The 18,116-nt window shown below is 43.4% G+C and overlaps 1 protein-coding gene across 2 annotated transcripts; it reads right to left on the bottom strand.

Annotated features, from left to right (window-relative positions):
• Positions 1-87: 87 nt before the first annotated feature.
• On the bottom strand, positions 88-18,065 carry camsap2b (calmodulin regulated spectrin-associated protein family, member 2b). Of its 2 annotated transcripts, XM_088397531.1 has the most exons (22): positions 17,268-17,412; positions 14,203-14,462; positions 11,891-12,070; positions 11,310-11,393; positions 8,891-9,032; positions 8,038-8,177; positions 6,990-7,080; positions 6,816-6,911; positions 6,586-6,655; positions 6,234-6,518; positions 5,462-6,134; positions 5,195-5,341; positions 4,906-5,119; positions 4,487-4,670; positions 3,762-4,416; positions 3,534-3,670; positions 3,249-3,463; positions 3,081-3,180; positions 2,828-2,893; positions 2,496-2,611; positions 2,309-2,427; positions 88-2,067 (listed from the first exon to the last, which is right to left on the bottom strand). In XM_088397531.1, the coding sequence occupies exons 1-22, from the start codon at positions 17,404-17,406 to the stop codon at positions 1,768-1,770; spliced, it is 4,413 nt and encodes a 1,470-aa protein (XP_088253657.1). In that variant the 5' UTR covers positions 17,407-17,412; the 3' UTR covers positions 88-1,767. The 2 variants fall into 2 exon arrangements, with proteins under 2 accessions (XP_088253657.1, XP_088253656.1); XM_088397530.1 differs by lacking the exon at positions 2,828-2,893 and having other exon boundaries at positions 17,268-18,065.
• Between the last annotated feature and the right edge of the window lie 51 nt (positions 18,066-18,116).

The raw sequence follows: 18,116 nt of genomic DNA, 5'->3' as shown, positions 1-18,116 counted from the left end.
TGACTTTGAAAAGGCATCATGTTTATTCTAAATTCACCCAGATAAAAGTTAAAAAGTGGCAAAAGTACATGATAAAATAGACAGGACTCTCAAAAGTTGCTGCATTTTAATAAAGCTTTAAGACTAGTTGAATAACACAACAAATGTACAAGGTCTGTTGAACATATTCAGTAAAATGAAAATTACAGGTTGGAAAAACTAGGATAGATGAAATGTCATCATTTTTTCAGTCTCTGTAAAATCTTCATTCATTGCCTCCTCGCGTTTCATTTTACAGCACATGGTCAACCTTCTTTAAACACACCGTTTCATCAGTATCCAACTGTTAAATGTTACAAAAAAATACTTTACTGTATGCCAAAATACATCTGTACAGTGCTGATACATACCTGAACATAAAATCATAAAAGTCATATTTACAATTGTGGACAGTCAGGATCTTAGTCAAGACAACACTGATCACATGATGCCATTGCACAACTTTTGTCAGTCGGTGATAGTGATGATGGATCACACTTTGTGGATGTTACAATAAAAGCAAATAACTGTGAAAAAAATTGCAATATCATAAAAGGCCCCGATTGAACACGTGGGAATGATGTATATATCTGTTAAATTAGAAAAGCTACTCAAAGGCTGCTTGCTCGTTCACTTGCCATTATATACAAATCAATTCAAGACATTTACGTTGCTCTGAATAAAACTGCCTTATAAATATATTGGACGCATTATAAAACTGAAATAAATAAAAGAGTATTTTACTGGTGCATTCCACAAAGGGTTGTTGGCGACATGATCACTGGGAATGGCAAACACTCTTCTTGGCACTTGAAATACACACCAAAAAAACATACCTGTGTAGCAAGAATTGTACAGGCCGCCTCTATCTGATCCCTGATCAGACCGGCGGGCCCTTTGCATGGCGCTGACAAAAACGACACCATCACAACAAACACAAAACAAACATAAGGCCGCACAGAAACCGCTCTGCCTCACTGAGGCGGGACATTCACTTTGGACTTCCAACCAGGCGTCACTTGCCTATTTTTGATCTGTTTTGGCACGTGAGGAAACATGGTGTCCGTTTAAGTCTTCTATGATGTCTGGGAAATGTATTTATCTTCTACCTTCCAGTTTTATAACTTAGAATCGAAAGTGTTTCCAGTGTGGAAATCGGTTTGAGCATTTAATACATATCCTTGAAATCCATCTTAAGGTCCATGTCCATTTTGTCTTCACTGGTAAACAAAAGGCAAATGCATCTTACTGGTACTACTAATGAAATTCTAATAGGTCTTGAGCTTCACTAGCACTACTAGTAACATACATATATCAACTAGTGCAGTTGAACTACTAGCAATCCAAACTAGTGTGCAAAAATGTTATCGTGAAAGGCAGAATCTGCAGGTAGTTGACAGCAAGCCCAAAAGGTTTGTAATTGCATATAGTGGCCATAAGATGGCAGCAAAGCACTTTTAACAACCAGACAAAGCTAAGGCCTGACTCAGTGAAACTCCTCCCCTCACCAACATAGTTCCTTGGCCCTAACATGGCACAAGATTGTGTCAAAGCAATACTTTTACACATGGCTTTGGTCTGAGCACAAAAACAGTGAGTGAGTCTCCTGCTGAAGTCTGCAAAAATAATGTAAGACATTCCTCTACTAGTGCACTGAATCCTGTGCATTATAACACATGGACCCTAATTTGGATACCAAAGGATATGGAATAAATCTTCAAATGGTTTTTCATATTCCAGAGAAAGTTGCTACTTCAAGTGCGTCTTTTTGGGGGTGCCCTGCTTTTTGTTATGCCACAGATGACTGGCAATGGTGATGGCATCCACGCTGGCTGACATCGTTTTGGCCGGGATCTGGCTGAACTGCTTCCTGTCAGAGTTGTACTTGTAAAGATGCTCGATCATCTTGGCGCTGATGATCTTCGGCCCGATGCCGGTCAGTCGCGTGATCTCCTCCGTCTCGGGGCAATAGGCGTACACCGAGCGAAACTGGCAGCCGGTGTCGCGGAACAACACCAGGAAGTTATTGGCTTCGGATTTCTCAATTTCCTGTGGAGGAGGTATAGCAAAAAATGTCACTGTGAGATGTTATCTTATCAAGAGAAATCACGGGGGAATGCTGAAGAGCTGACGCTGAACTGACATGCCGGAAATGAGTTGTTGAAATGAAGAATGCAAGACTGTAGTGATTTGCTTTCGTTAGCATTAAGCTAAGTGCACTTTAGCTTAGCAATTTACGTCAACTGGGAGTTTTTGGGTGCTCTTCAGCATTCAAACGACAAAGACGTACATCGATGATCTTGTTCTTCTGCCCTTCGTTGACCTTTCCAGCCAGGCAGCAGTGGGCCAGGGCATTCTGGATGATATGCTTGTTGGATTTAGCGCTGGGTTCCTTGTATAGTTTGGGTCCTGGATTGCAACAAGAGAGTGTCAGGCTGAGCAAAGCCCACAAAAAAAACCCACACAATGCTCAATACCTGTGTACTCAGTGTTGGATGGAGTGGAGGAAGTGGTTGACTCATTTTCCCAATCCTTCTCTCCGTTACGACTACCAGCAGAGGGGCATGAGGAGAAGCCCCCAGCAGAGTCTGGCCTGTAGATAGCAAGCGATTAGGACACATAATATTCGAGGTATGCATTGCGAGGAGGATGGCGATGGGAATTAGCCTGCAAAGTGTACGGAAGACACCAAGCAAAGCAAATCAACATTTGAAAATGCAAAAAGAAAAAAGCTGAACCGACATGAGACAACAACAACTACCTTCACTGAAACAACAGCTTGTGTTGACGTCTTAGTAAGGCTACTGACCTTCCCTTTCTTTCTTTGGGGGAGTTTAGAAAGAACGCAACGTGAGAAGGAGCTACTTTATTGCCTCTGAGGGGAGCATGCAATAGAGGGGAAAGGAGACAAGGACACAAAAAAACTGGTGTAAAAAATAGAACAAGTCATTAGTATGCATTTCAAGTCTAGTTAGTGTTGCGTGGGTGAACCAACTGTGGGTTACTTTTTACCAAAAAGAATGTGAAATCCACAGCAATGAAAAGTGGAGAAAATGATTTACCTGTAGTGCTTCTTGTTATCTTGATGGTTGCTCTCATTGTCAGTCAGATTAAGGGAGGCCAAAGAAACGCTGGACACTGAGTAGCCTCGAGGACGCACCCCTAGCACAACAATATCACACGTTATGTAATTTTTTTTTTTTTTTGCATGGGATTCGCACGTGGCCTACCTGCTGCTCTCACAGGCGGAGTGGAGGAATCCATGACATCCCTGTGGATGGATTTTGGGCGAGGCTTCTTCTTGAAACTTCCACATCGGGGCTTGACCACCTGATCCATTTCCTGCATTAGCTTGAGCTGCTTTCTCCTCTGAAACTCCTTCTTGATGTATTCTTTCCTCTCCTTCTCATCGTCCGTCTTCTGTTGCTCTTCCTCTGCTTTCAACCTGATGAACAGGAAAGCTCATTGACGTCAAACTAGAACTTGGAGTGCTTTCAAAATGGAAAGAGACGGACCGTGCGGCTTCCTTCTTCTGCTCCTGGTCCAGCTCCTGCTGCTGCTTCTTCTCCTGGGCTTCCTTTTCCCTCCGCAGCCTCTTCTCCAGCAGAGCTGCTTTCTTGGCCGCCATGTCCTCTTCACCTTTTGCATCATCCTAGTGTTTAATGGATGTGGGAAATAATTCATATTTTTAAAAGATCCAACTTTTTATTTTTACTTTCCATCCAGAATGATCTGCAACTCACCTTGAAGAAGAACCCACAGCACATCTTCTGGTCACTTTCTCCAGTCGTGTCCTGAGCTTGGCTCTCTTGAGGCCAGACTCCAGACAGTGTCACCTCTACAAGTTCTCTCTTTTCCTGAGGGTGCTTGTTGCCTTGCGTCTCAGACACGGGTTGACACAAGACCTCTGAAGTCCTTGACTTTTCATTCCTCCGCCGACTATCCTCTGGCTCGACAGATTTCTCTTCTTTCTCTTTGGCTGCAGGAGGCTGAGGACTGCCTGCACGATTCTTCTCCACCACCTCTTTGCTCTTAGTGTCTTCGTTGCTCTCCTTGCTCTCCCTGCTCTTGCTTTCCCTGGCTTCTGCATCGGGACTCAGGTACGCAAATGAGCAGGTGTGCGTTTGGCTGGACGTGAAGCGCCTCAGTCTTGGTAAGCTGTCCACCGAGGTGGGTGTGTTGAGCATTCGGTTGATAGGCGTGATCTTCAGATCGTTGGGCCGCGGCGTCCGAGGCGTCCTGGCGTGGAAGGAGGCGGGCCGTCGCTTAAGGCCGGTGGAGGGACGGCTCACGGGATTGGCAGAACAGGACGATGACAAAACGGGGGATAAGGAACCCACCGAACCTCTGGTTGATGCTCGGCCTGCGACACTACTGCTGCGCAACTCACGGAGCTGCCTGGAGAGGAAATACACTCTTTTTTCATAAAGCCGTCAAAATGGATCTTCTCATGAAATGTTGGGGCTACCTGTGTGGCGATGGCGCAGGAGGAGGAATGACCCAGGCTTTTTGCTGTTGTTCTTTCATGGACATGATCCTCTCCTGCTGCTGAGCCAGCCGCTGCATCTCCGTCTGCAGGAAGCCCAGTGACGTGTTGAGCCTCTCGATGGAGCGAGTATACTCTGCGAGGTCCGATTCCCCTGGGGTTAAATCTGCAAGAATTGGTTGGATCATTGCCATTCGCTCGTAACATTCTGAGAGGAAATTACTGTGATCCCCATTTATTTTTTTAATTAAAAAATAGATAAAAATATGTATAATGAAAAAAATGAATCAATATTTTTTTAATTAAAAAATAAAATATAAATAATGAAAAAAATAGATCAATAATAAATGCCCCCCCCACACACACACACACACTTTTCCCAACATTTGTTTGCATCCCACCTCCATCTTCACAGGGAGATTTGGGAGCCGCACCATCGGGCTTGCATCGCTCCGCCCTCTCCATGCTGCCTTGGCTGGTTAGCGTCTTTGCTGAAGGTGTTTGAGCTCCGCCTGAATTGGGGCTGAGCGGGCTCGTGACTCCTTTTCTTCGCACTACGTTCAGAAAAGCTGTTCTGGCCATCTTCTGACGATGCCGCGTGAAGGCTTCCTCCACCTGGGAAGAGGATCATATGACTTCTACCAGCCAGGACGAGGGCAATTTCAAGTGCTTTTATTTTCCTTTTCTTACTTTCTTCTTCTGGGCTTCAATGGCCCTGCGCTTCTCTTCCAGCTTCATCCTCAGCTGGATCATCTCTGAGGCTATCAGGTGGGAGGGGTCTCGGGGAGAAGGAGTGACCGGAGAGGGTGATGTGATTGGCAAAGGAGGTGTACCGATCTAAACAAAGGACAAAAGGTTGAACAGTTTGCTGTTTTCCAAATGCCAAAGAGGCCACAAGATGGTGCCAAAGACCTTATGACTGGAAAAGTACTCCTTGTAGACACAAACAACACAAACCTGTGAGTAGCTGTTCTTCACTGGCGTACTGACATCGGCACTCTCCGGTGTGGTTCCTCCACTGCTCCTCCCCTCCAGTTTCCTGAACTTCTGCTCAGCAAAGCTGGTCATGCGCACCACGCCGCTTCCGGAGCCACCGCAGGACGAGGCGGGGCTCACAGTGTGAGATCTGGGCAGCGTGGGCGCTGAGCTTCTGTCTTCCCCATCGCCTCTGCCGCAGCTGGATCCGGGGTTGGACTCACCAACCCCTTTGCGCCGGCCTTCCCAGTTGCTCTCCCTCTCGGGGCACGAGCGTGACGTGGTCTCGCAGTCTGGGTCTATATCTGAATAGTCTCTCAGAGATGAGTCCTCATCCAGGCTTTGGATTTCCTCCGTCCTCACGTGGATGCCTGTGTCGTCTGTTGAGAGCGAATTAGGGTCATGGTCATTGAAGCGGGCCTTTGCTGCACCCGGATCATCTCCTTGACCCTCAGCCCCCGGAGGTCCCGAAGGTCGAGCATTGTGGAGAAAGAAGCCATTGTCCCTGTCTCCCATGCCCAGGCTGGCGTGGGGCCTTTCTGTGTCGTGGATAATCTTTAGCGCCTCCTCGATGCTCGGCGGGGTCGAGGGACTGATGTGGCCTCTGTGGTTACCATGGTGATTGGTGTCGGCGGGGAGGACTCCATTGGGATGCCTAAGGTCAGGACAGATGGCTCATGACTGTGAAGCATCTCGCACCACTTTTTGACTTCTCTTCAGGACTAGCCAATGTCTGACATTGTTTTCTACTCACCAGCTTTGGTTCTTGATGGAGAAGGTGTTGTTCCTCCCCAGTGGTTTGCGGGGGCTGAAGTCTTCCTCATCTTCTGCGATGTGTCTACTTTGTCCGTTCACGTTGACAGGCGCGAGGGACACGTGACGCTTCATGCCACCTCGAGGCGATGCATGGTGAACTTTGAACCCGATGCCGTCGCTGCTGGAAGAGCGGGTCATGCCGCGGAGGGAGGGTGCCTCACAGAGCGGCACTGTGGCGTCGCCATCCAGAGGAATTTCAAAGGAGATTCCACGTGCGGAAGAGCTGAGGGAGGAATTTGTTTTTTAAATATATTGTTTTTGAAGGAAAGGTGTGGAATTGAAGTACAAACCGTCTCTCCTGTGGCCAAGTCCCAACACAACCATCCACAAAGGACATAGAGGTAGATCTCTTCATTAGACCTAATTCAGACAAAAGGGGTAAAGTTTCAGAAGTACAATATAATCCCCGCAGTGAATTCTCCAGAACGCCCAGATTAGTCAGTCCGATGCTGCAAGATGGCGCCAAAGCACTACTTTATGACTAATTGTATCAGACAGGATAGAACACAAAATGACATACCTTCATCAGCGACATCATCTGGGCTATCAGGCCTGTCGACATTGTTCTGCTTGGACACAGGAGCCATATTTCTACGGGACGTTACAGCGTCACAGGCTGCGAAGTTACAGAGTTTACAATTAGTTTACACAATGTCAAATACTGCTATTGATCCACCAAGATGCAAGACCGTACCATTCGGGTTAAAGACTCTGGGCCGTACAAATGAGGGCTTGACCACTTCGAACCACCAGAAAAGCTCAGCCAGAAACACCAGGTAGTTACTCTGAAAGAACACAGAGACAGTCATGTCAGTCAAATCATTTACATGAATGCAGTATGTTCAAAATGCCGGATGATCACGGTGTTCTCCAAATCATCGGGCTGATCTATTAGGTCAAGACTGTTGTTGCTAGGTAACTGGATAAAACGTGACAGCACATGTACTGGGAAATGACAAGCCTCTTGAAAGTAGTCAAAATGCCATCTGGAAATCAGTTTATGCATGTCAAACATGCAGAAATGGATACAGAAGGAAAATGTTAACTACAAATCCATTCGGACAATATGGGCCAAGAGAGAGGTCCAATGACACAGCAAGTTAGCGTCAGTTAGCCACAATCGGTGCTTGTATTGTGTGTAAAGTTCTCATGTTTTTGTTGCTGTACAAAAAGCAGCAGGGGAGCAAACAAGAGAGGCAGGCAGAGACAGGCCAGGATTGGTTTGTCCTCTGTTTTACTGATGCTCGGGGTCACGCACAGACTGTCACATTGATTCCGTCTGGCGGTGCGACAATCCTCGCTCTAGCAACAAAATGTCTCCACGTCCTTGCATGCGCATGAATTGCCACACAATAACAACTCCGGCCTGTGACACGTACTAACGCATTTCAGTCTTTCTCGCATGACTCATTCTCCCCAATTGCGAATATCCCGCTGTCATTCTTATTATTCTCCAAAATAACTTCTCTTTAATGCCTTTCAGCTGAATCCACATTCGAACACCATCTTTTACCGCATTTAGATTATTTTTACCCATTACAAATGATTTTACTGCATTAACTAAAAATTCATTTTTTTACACATTGACGAATATTAAATTATATTATTGGAAATTCTAGTTGGATGCTGTGAATTATTACCTACTTAAAGGCAGATTTGTTTCATACATGGGATTTCATTTCAGTTTATTTTTTTGGGGATCAAATCGAGAGGGATTTAAATTGTTTGATCGGGTTGCCTACCTTAATGGATGCATGTGCATACAGCATGTCCTCCAGGCTGAAGTGGCAACAGTGGTTCAGGTTAGTCCTGCAAAAGTCTTGCACCAGCTGGAGATTGTACAGACTGTCAGCCAGTGACATGATCTCCTTCAAGCAGATATCTGCTCGGCCCGGGGCGGGGTCAAGCGTGCATAAATGGGAGGGAGGGGTAACAGGAAGAGAGGGGAAGATAAGGCTATGTTTAAACTGGACAGAAAATATTTTCTATTCATGTCATGCAAAAATTGGTCCAAAACTGTTTGGAACAAGTATATTGTGCTTTAACTTAAAATATGTCCTCTTAAGTGTAAACAGTCAGTCGCTCAAACTACTCGAGTAGTCTTGAAAGAATGTATGACAAATTCAAAAATGGCTGAATCATCAAGATTTGTGCGGTTTGACATAGGATAGCTATAGTATTTTTTCAGATGATCTTTAACTGTATCAACAAGCACACATTAATGACTTTTTTTTTTTTTAAATTGGTAAGAAATGTTGCCAACTTTCACATCTGGTGCACTTGTGTGCGTGTATGTGAGAGTGCTCAGAGGAGCTGTTTATCTTTGAAATAGCAGCCAGCAAGTCACACAGCTCTTGTGACCAATCACAACCCAACCCAGAGCATTTTTAGAAATGAGAGCGCTCAGAAAAATGCCCTTTGTTTCTCCTCCTTCCTTCCTGCCTTGCAATTTTTCTAAGGTCATCATCTCCACTGAGTTGCTTTAGGTTTGATAGCTTGTTTGTAGCTGTCGTGTGAAATTAGTGGATTTGTTCATCATTTTCTAGAGCAATAAAACATCAAAGTAACATGTGCAGACAACATGTGGACCCCCACCTTCTAAGCGAATAGCCTGTGGGCAGTAGAAATGGAGCAAAGCCGCCAGGGCGCAGCCATCTGTGTTGTCTTTCAGCAGGTTGTCCACCAGGGGGAGCAAAGGTGCGCTGTTCTGCTGAATATGCGCCCTCCTGTAGCGAGCCTGAAACCATGGCAACCGCACATCATCACAAATATGATACTGTATGTGTCATCGGGCTGGTTGGGATACAGCTTTTTGTTTTTTTCATGCACACAAACGAGGGGGGGACCAATCAATTAAACATGCAAATAATCTGAAGCAAGGGGCAGCATTAACCAAACAAATTATTTCACCTGTCATTTGTTGGAAATTATTTATACCAAATACAGCAATGTGTATCTACACACAATATAATTTTAAATTTGCCACTAGATGGCATAAGTTCTAATGCCGTGTAAACAATGCAATAGCTTTGTGGTCAACTAAATGAGCCCCGATTTCACATTACAAAAGGAAATTTGAAGGTAAGGATTGTCATTATTTCAGTATATTACGGTACTTTTTGTGCCATGAGATTTTTTTTTAAATATAAAATGTCCACATAAGAGTTAGAACTTAATAACAGGCTTCCTAACTGTAGATCATGTGTCAAACTCAAGGCCCGGGGGCCAGATACGGCCCACCACATCATTTTATGTGCCCCGCAAAGACAAATTGGGCATCAAATTCGTGTCATTACTAGAATTGCAAATTGTTTTCACTTTTAATATCTTTTTTTTTTAAATATTTGACCAGTTTTTACTCCTCTGATTTGAAAACGAGTTATTTGTCAGTTTGTTTTGTAGCTTTTACTGTATATAATATGAGGTGCTCATACATTTATTTGAGTTGACAGTTATAATGGCCCTCCGAAAGAAGCTATGACTACAATGCGGCCCGCGAAAAAAATGAGTTTGACACCCCAGCCTGTCTGCCATTTTATATTACGGTTTGAGGCTACATGCAAAGAGGATTGGAGTTGGAAGGGGGCAAATGTGACTGGATTCTGGTTAGACACAAGGTGTGGGGGACTTATGACTGAATGGACTTACAGGTACAAGTCTCCAGTACCATTTGTTGGGAGACTTGATGGTGACGGATGATTGGACAACAACAGGAGAGATTGGTATTAGGGCTAATGACAAGCAAGTTCTGTTGCTGTATACACAAAAGCTTTCAAAATGTCAAAACCTAGAAGGATTCAATTACACATTTGATTTACGGAAAAAAAAAAAAATCAAGAGTTCGGGCACATTTGACATTCTCACAATCTCCACCCACAAATGTGCTGATGCAATTAGTCATAAGACCACCGTTAACGATTATTCACAGCGTCCCAGAATAGACAAAGTGTCTTGTGCTCCTGCACGAGTGTGTATGTGTGTGTGGAAATGCCTCCAAAGACTATATCCAGTTCAATGAATAGTCGTCTGTTGGGGCTCCCGGACTAGACAGCGAGTGAACACGCTTTAAAAGACCTCGCCATCCCTCATTACTGTAATATGCCAATTACAAATCAAACAAAGGGTGGTAAATCAATCACATGATCAAATTAGGCACCAAGAGATGTTTGAGTGTGAAATCTACATCTGTGTCTCCACGTGCTGGTTGTGTCATACGGTCCTTATATAACTAGCAACCAGGCAGGCCTCTCTTTGCCTCAGCTGACTGAGCATCCCTCTGCCACATTTTTTTCTCCCTCACTCGGATGGCCCCATCCTCACTTTGCCTCTGTGTCTTTCTCCCCCGTCTTTGTCCGCTCTGACAGCAATGCCGCAGCTTGTGCCAACATTTCCCTGCAGCTGGCGCATGACTGAGCAGTTCATCTGTGTGTGTGCGATTTCGTACTGTTGTTATTATTGTGCAGGGGTGGCTAATGAAGTAGCAGCTATCTTAGGATGAATTGAAATAATGAGTTTGACCCACCATATGGACAAATGTGAACTTTTAGGCTTGTGCAATATCAAATAACTAAAATGGCAAAATACATACCGTATTTTCCGGACTATAAGGCGCACCTTCAATGAATGGCCCATTTTATAACTTTGTCCTTATATAAGGCGCACCGGACTATAAAATGCACCATTATTGCATCATGTTAGATTTTTAATCCAAATCAAATCATTCTCCATTGTATCTTTTTTATTTCAACTTACTTTATAATCACAAAATAATGATCCATAGTCTTTTTGATTCATGATTCATAGTCAATGTAGGAATTTGGTCCATATATAAGGCGCACTGTCGGCTTTTGAGAAACTTTTAGGTTTTTAGGAGCGCCTTATAGTCCGGAAAATACGGTACTTGATTTTATATGGAGTTTGGATTATTTTTAGGTTTTTGAAAGGGGGTGTAAAAAGACAACTAGTCGCACAAGCAAAATTAAAAAGATTCTTTGGGAAGAGTGGGTGTTTTTACCTTGGGCGTAATGTTTGAGTCTTGGTGGGAAACTTCTTTCAGCTTCTGTTCTTCGACAAGAATGTCCCTCAGGTGTTCGTTCACCTGTGGAATGGCAGCGATAGCATAACAAAGGTCACATTTCACGCAGGCATGGAGCGCTAATGATGAGTTTGTGTTGACGGGTGGCAAAAGTGAGAGATAGAAACAAAAGCCTCCACACATGAAATGTAATTTTGCTTTCAGCACCTCCTTTAATTATTGACTTTACTATGATGTAACATCGTGGCCTGGGGATGTCGGAATTAATCAGCCAATCCAAAGCATGCAGTTCTGAACAAACGGAAACAATCCACTGTGTGTTTTGATGTCTGCAAATACGTCGTGCTTGTCTTTGCCTTTGGCTCGAAAATGTGAACAGGGATCACATGTTGAATGAGAGTCATCATGAGAACTGCAGAAAGATGTATTTAGAAACAATTCTGTGAATTAACTTTTTTTTTAAAGATGAGGCTGATGTGATTGATTTAGTGCTTCATAAACTCTGACATTATCCGATCCGCTCAAATCGGAATTTGACTGCTAGCGTATTTACTTCTTACCTTGTTGAGCCAGGTGGTGATGGCATCCTCGGTGTCATAAGGCTGCTCGTGGACCTGCGTGTCGATGTGCGAGGGCCCAGCAGCGTAATGTCTGTTGATGCAGGACATCACCCGCTCCACGCTCATCATCTCCACCGTGTACGCCATCATCAATGTGTCAATCAGTGCCAAGTGGGATGTCTGGAGAAAAATGTGTCGCAATTTCAATCATGCTAATTGCTAACGAAATCCAATTGTAGGTGGATCAATTTACTTATATTTCTCATTATATTGCAGGTAAAATCAAAAGATTCTCCTGGTGTGCATGATTTGACCACTAGGGGCAGTATAATAAAAACATGGAAAATAATACACAAGAAATATCACAACTGCTCAGTAAGTTGCAGCAATATGTAGAGAATGCATCTTAAAAGGAAATGAGGGGAGCTACTTTGATTGGCCGAGAAGCAGTTTGGGTGTGTTCACTCCCACAACGTCGCTAACGCCCATTTCTCACTGCACCCTCTATTAAAATACTAAGCACTTTGTCCGAGGCTTGCACTGGGAACAAAAATAGGGTCACACAAAGCTTGACATTCTGCTGGCCTTTCTAATCTAACTCTGGACCAGGCTGGGCCAGTTGACCTCCGCTTCCCTTTCCTGCCACACTGCAGATCCACTTCAAACTATTGTAGCTTAGCAAAGCATCCATCTTCACAAAACAAACATCTCAAGTCAGCTGCTCCGTAACCTACAAGACCTCATCCCGCAAGCGACGGTTCTGTTGGCTAGCAGGGTGTGTTTCCCTTCAAAAAAAAATAAAAAAGACTCTGCTGGTGCTTGACGTCTTCTCCACATGCTCATCCTGCCAATTTAAACAGACAGCGTGCTCTGAAAGAAATATGCTGCTGGAAACATACTACTAGAGAAGAATAATAAGTATGATACGTGACACCAAAACCTGAGTCAAAAAGGGCCTGATGTCAGCAGCTCTTTTTTATTATCTCATAATAAGAAAATCAAACACACTTGATCTGAGAGGAAAATGCTCACTTTTCACATTTGCAAAACAGCTAAATCTTCACCAAACATTTAATGACTGACAACACAGCTAGCATTCAGAAGCGTGACTTCTAATCATAGACCGTATACAAAACCTCCATTCCTTTGAGCGGTCACATTTTGTAAACCTGTCAAACATGTTTCAGAATTCCATCATTGTACAAACATTACCCAATATTTGACATTGCATGCAGCTGTAATGCAGGATGACTGACTAAGCTTTGGGCAGAGTGGCTTAAGACTGGAGAGCCAGCAAAGATTTCCATCAAAACCCACAGCACTTTTTTTTTTACTGATTAAAGCTTCACTGAGCTTTAATTTGCATAAAACTTCTTAATCATTAATGAGGGCAAGAAGCTTATCTCTTAATATGTAAGGGAGTGAGAGTGGTGCCAAGAATTCAATATACAGTACAAAAAAAACCCCTACGTTGGACAAATTTAGCTTGTTAGAACTAAACGCGTTCATCTTAAAGCATCAGTATTCATCCTCACTATTGTGTGACCTTGCTTGAAGATATTTACAAAGGTCAATGCTGCTAAGCATACATAAGTGACCTCCAAGCCCTGCCCCCACCCCAGCAAAAAAGTGTCTGCTTCACGCACGTACAGTCATGCTCACATTTGTGAAGGTCTGACAGACTTTGCAGTGTGTTTGTGTGTGTGTGTGTGTGTGTGTTGAGTGGAAAGGGGAGGGGGTGGCAACAGACACGTTGACTCACTGCGAGACCCCGCCCACCACTCTGCTGCAGTACTGCCCGTCATGTCCCCCTCCTCCTTCTCGTCCTCCCTCGTGCTTTTCCATGCTTTTCCTTTACGCCCCATCTCGTTCTTTTATTAACAGTTTCTACTCGTCAGCATCCCTCAATCTCCCCCCCCCCCTTTTTTTTCTGCATCCATTTATCCTCTGACTCACTGACTGACTTACAGTCCTACTACTGTGAGTTCTTCTTATGCAGCTTTTGGAAAAGCGTGAGGTCATCAGTTTCACTCAAAACCAGGGCCTTTGACAATAAAAAAAAAAAAATTCTGAAGCTTTGTGACCAAAGCCTGGATAAAAATCGACATTCGCTTGACTACGTTATTGAAATTTATTTTACTTAGGACATGTTTTGTCACATGACGGGCAGGTGACAAAGAGGAGAGAGAGAAGAATGAAAGCGTGAGAAAGATGGCAGAGGGAGGAGTCCGGGAGGGGAGGGCACACTGCAATGCAGACAACACCTTTTGACGTGATGGTCGCCAACCATCAGACATGCTATTCTCACTCACCATGAGTATAGGCGTGCTGGTCAGATCTCTCTCTGTGACGAGTCTATCCTGATCGGTGACATATAAACCCTTCTGGGCCAGCGCCTGGATGACGGCGTTGTGACCCAGCAAAGGTTTGACGGCATCGCTTCGCAGAATCAAGCTTCCCGCTCGGCAGTAGAGCTCTGCAGACTGGAGCAGGCAGGCCACTGGTGGCTTAAGGTGCTCCTGGTTGTATTGGTCCCTGTAGAAAGGTTCCACCAGATCATCTGGCACTTCATCTGGAAGGTCAGAAAGAGAACAAGAAGATCAGGGGGTTGAATCGATTCATCTTCATTGTTGCCATAGCGACAAAAAATTCCAGATTCTCTCCAAAACACAACCATAAAGATAACAGTGGCTCAGTACTTTTGTAGAGTAGCGGATAAATGCTAGCATAGCATGTTTTGTGCATCACAGTAATGAGCTGGGAGAGTTCATCAAATCCACCGATTAAATCTTCACTTCTTCGGAATGTGTGACTATCGCTGCAAATGACATGTCTGTTTGTACTTGGAAATAGCCCAGCCTGCTATTTTCTTCAAATCTGATTTACATGATGAGGTAATAGGATTACAGTTGTCTTCACACAGTGCTGGCTCCTTGTTGCACACAGATGTAAGTGTATAATAGACACACAAGCGTATCCGTCACGTGGTTTGTTTAGTCACATGGTCTCACACACACACCTTTGCATGAGCTTATTCATGTGCGTATCATTGAGTGTTTATAGATGAGTATTCCTGGCGGGAATTTTTTTTTTGCTGCTTGCATCATAATCAAATAGAAGAAATCTGTTTTCTCGCATTTGGTCCCACTAAGAAATAACAGCAAGTTCAGTTCTAAAAAAAGAAACAACTTGTGATTGAACCGCTACCGATTTCCAGTGGTTATGGTTAATACGTCCCTCGCTGTGCCTTTACGATTAGTGACTAAATGGTGCAGTACTTAAAGTGTTATTTTGTACTTTTGAAGAAATCCAACGGCAACTAGTCACAGCTATTTAAAAAGTACATTTGTAAGGGAGTGCCCCCATGTTTAAACCGAATGTTCTTTTCCTTTACAAAACATGAAAACATTTTTGTCGACATAGAAGAAAGCGCAAGAAAGTCTGCCTGGACTAGGAGGAAAATATCTTTTGTGTTGGCCATCAAAGAGGAAAAACAGACAGGAAGTAACTGCAACAGGAAGTCCAGGAACGTAGATGACTGCTGCCTGGGATACCCCCAGGACACAGCTCAGCAATGTTTATCTGCTAACATTGCAACTATGCTAGTTGGAAAAATAAAATGATAAATCACAATTTTCCAAAGAATCAACTGCAGTCTTATATTAACCCATGTTTTTAGCTTCAAGCCCTTACTGCAATGCATTATTCTACACAAGCCATTTAGGACACCTTGTAAAATTAGTATGGTAATCTTAATTTACTGTGGTACCCGCTGTCCCTTTTCTGTGCTTTGATGATATAAGAGAATAGCATGAAAACCATCTAAGGGCATCTGGGAAGTGAGCATGGGCAATGTTGCTTACATCATAGCTAGTCTGGGTCATAGCGGGGTCTGCTAGCATTGCTGACACGTGACTGTCACGGTTCTGTTTCTATTTAACGATGTAGCATAGCATTAATTCTTTCACGCTTTGTTGCTTCCCACCCCAAGCACCAATCATAATCCAAAACTACTTGAATGATTTCTATAAAATTTTATACAGGGGTGTGAAAATTTATCAATCAACAGAAAATAATTTTAGTCAACATTCAGAATATTTAATTTATTACTGAGAAAACTACTTTTTTTTTTAAACAATTGCCAACCACTTTGCAATGTGCATCACTGCCACCTACTGGAGTGGAGTGGAACATTAAAAACTGCAACTGGTGGGCTCTATTGACCAACTAAGACCTGATCGATTAATTGATCGTCTCTTACAGCCATTGAGACAAAATTGACTGCAGTGCTTGGGTGCAAACACCGGAGGCACTGTGGAATCAGGACATTTAGTTTTTTAAAGAAGAAGAGCGTGTCAGTAATGAGAAGTTGAGCTGTTCCACCACTATACAGAAGTTATTTTTCTGTACTTGCATTTTTATGTTTAAACACGGTCTTTTGTCCACAGACATCAACTATTCCAATCCAGGCCACACAGCTTTTTGGTTATGAATTGGGCCATAGTTCTTGGCAAAGCTCGGAGCGGAAAGTATGTCACCAGAGGGACATGGGGGGAAAAAAAACGAGATTTTCAAAGAGGTGTTCTCACATGTTGCCTTCTCTGTCTTACTTATCCATCCTTCATGGTCTCTGGTGGTTAAAAAGGAATCACGTGTGGCTAGGTCATTTGTTCTTTTCTCAGATGTGTATCCTTCTTGAACTATTCAAGTGGGCATAGAACTTTTTAAAAGTTCCACGAGCGGTTGCAGTTCCACAGCCAATGAGTGTTTATATGTGTGATGATTAAAAAACAGCACAAATCCACATCAAGTGATAATAAATGCAGAGACTTGGCAAGTCTCAATATGAGTGGCAAGAAAAGCTTAAAGGCTGTGATTTGTGCAGGGGCAGTTCCTATAAAAGTTGACTGCCAACTATTTAATCTGTTGGATAATACTAAATATCTGTTAAACGTAAAAACCTGGTTAAGGATTTTAAAGCTGAACTTTTTAGTTGCATGTAAAACAGCTAACATTGTGTGTTAAATTTCTTTTTGTGTATTTGGGAATAATAGTTAGCAATAAACAAGTCACAGTGGGTTTGACCTATGTCCACACACCCAAAAATACTTAAATGATGTGTCATTATGTGGAAAAATATGAGCAATTGTGTCTTACATACTGGATACTCAAAGGATAGCATATTCATAAGCTAGTCTGACTTTGAAGTATTACTTTTTAAATGAGTTCATTCATTCATAAATCAAGGTGTGGCAGAATGATTTAGGTTATTTTCTATGTTTATCAAATGTCAAAACAAATCAGATTTAACTAGAACTGCATGTCAGGATTAAAGAGTTTACAGTAGATGGGAAAAGATGACGGAGACACCACTTACCCGAGCCAAACGCCTTGGCCACCAGCCAAGTCAGGCTGGATGAGATCTTCGCCCTGGTAAAGTCATAGTGCTCAAAGCTCCTTATGGTGGGGACGATGAAGGTCCGCTTAACGCCGCCGTCGTGCGCCGCATCTCCCATCGTCCACTGCGTCAGGATCGAGGAGTAACCGAAACGAGTCAGGCGAAGGAATTCCTCCCGTTGGATGACATCGTGTTGGAACTCAAAGGCAGTATGGAAAAAAAGCGTTCAGATGGTTGGAGGATCACAATTCCAAACTCACATCACTGTCACGTCCTTCGTTGAGCTGTAGTTTAGTGAATTTCTTCCCATCGTCCGGAACGTGACAATATCCTTGAGGATAACGGAGTGTACAGGAGAAACTTTCACACGAATAAAACACTCGAGTGATCCTTTCTTTTCCTTTCTTGTCCTGCCTCGTTCCCTCTTTCCTCGCCGAGCCGTCTGCTTTTTTTTCCAGGCCGAACCGAGCCGAGCAGTGACTGAACTGCGCATGCTCGGTCCACCCACCCAGTACATCTCAAATGCATTTTGATCACGTATTTCACTGTATACCGGCTTTGTTGTTTGTTTAGTCATGCCCATTTTATTAAACTTCGTGGCTTTCAACATATTTGCTTTCAATACCACACTATAATTATTTTCATAAAGAACATGAATGAAACTAAATACCTTTTTTTTTTAATTGCAATTTGATGCAGCTATGCAGTGCGGCAAGCGCGTCTTGTCAGTGCAGAAAATTCAAGGAAATTATCAACACAAACAAATTAACTGAACAAGCTCTTTGTCGCCCCCTTTGAAGGTTCTTTTGTATCGGAGAATTCCAAAAG

Source organism: Syngnathus floridae, chromosome 14 (assembly GCF_059516105.1).
Source record: "Syngnathus floridae isolate MCC-2025c chromosome 14, RoL_Sflo_1.0, whole genome shotgun sequence".
Lineage (NCBI taxonomy): Eukaryota > Metazoa > Chordata > Actinopteri > Syngnathiformes > Syngnathidae > Syngnathus > Syngnathus floridae.
The sequence above is the reverse complement of the archived record's forward strand: the minus strand, read 5'-3'. Positions and strand labels throughout refer to the sequence as shown.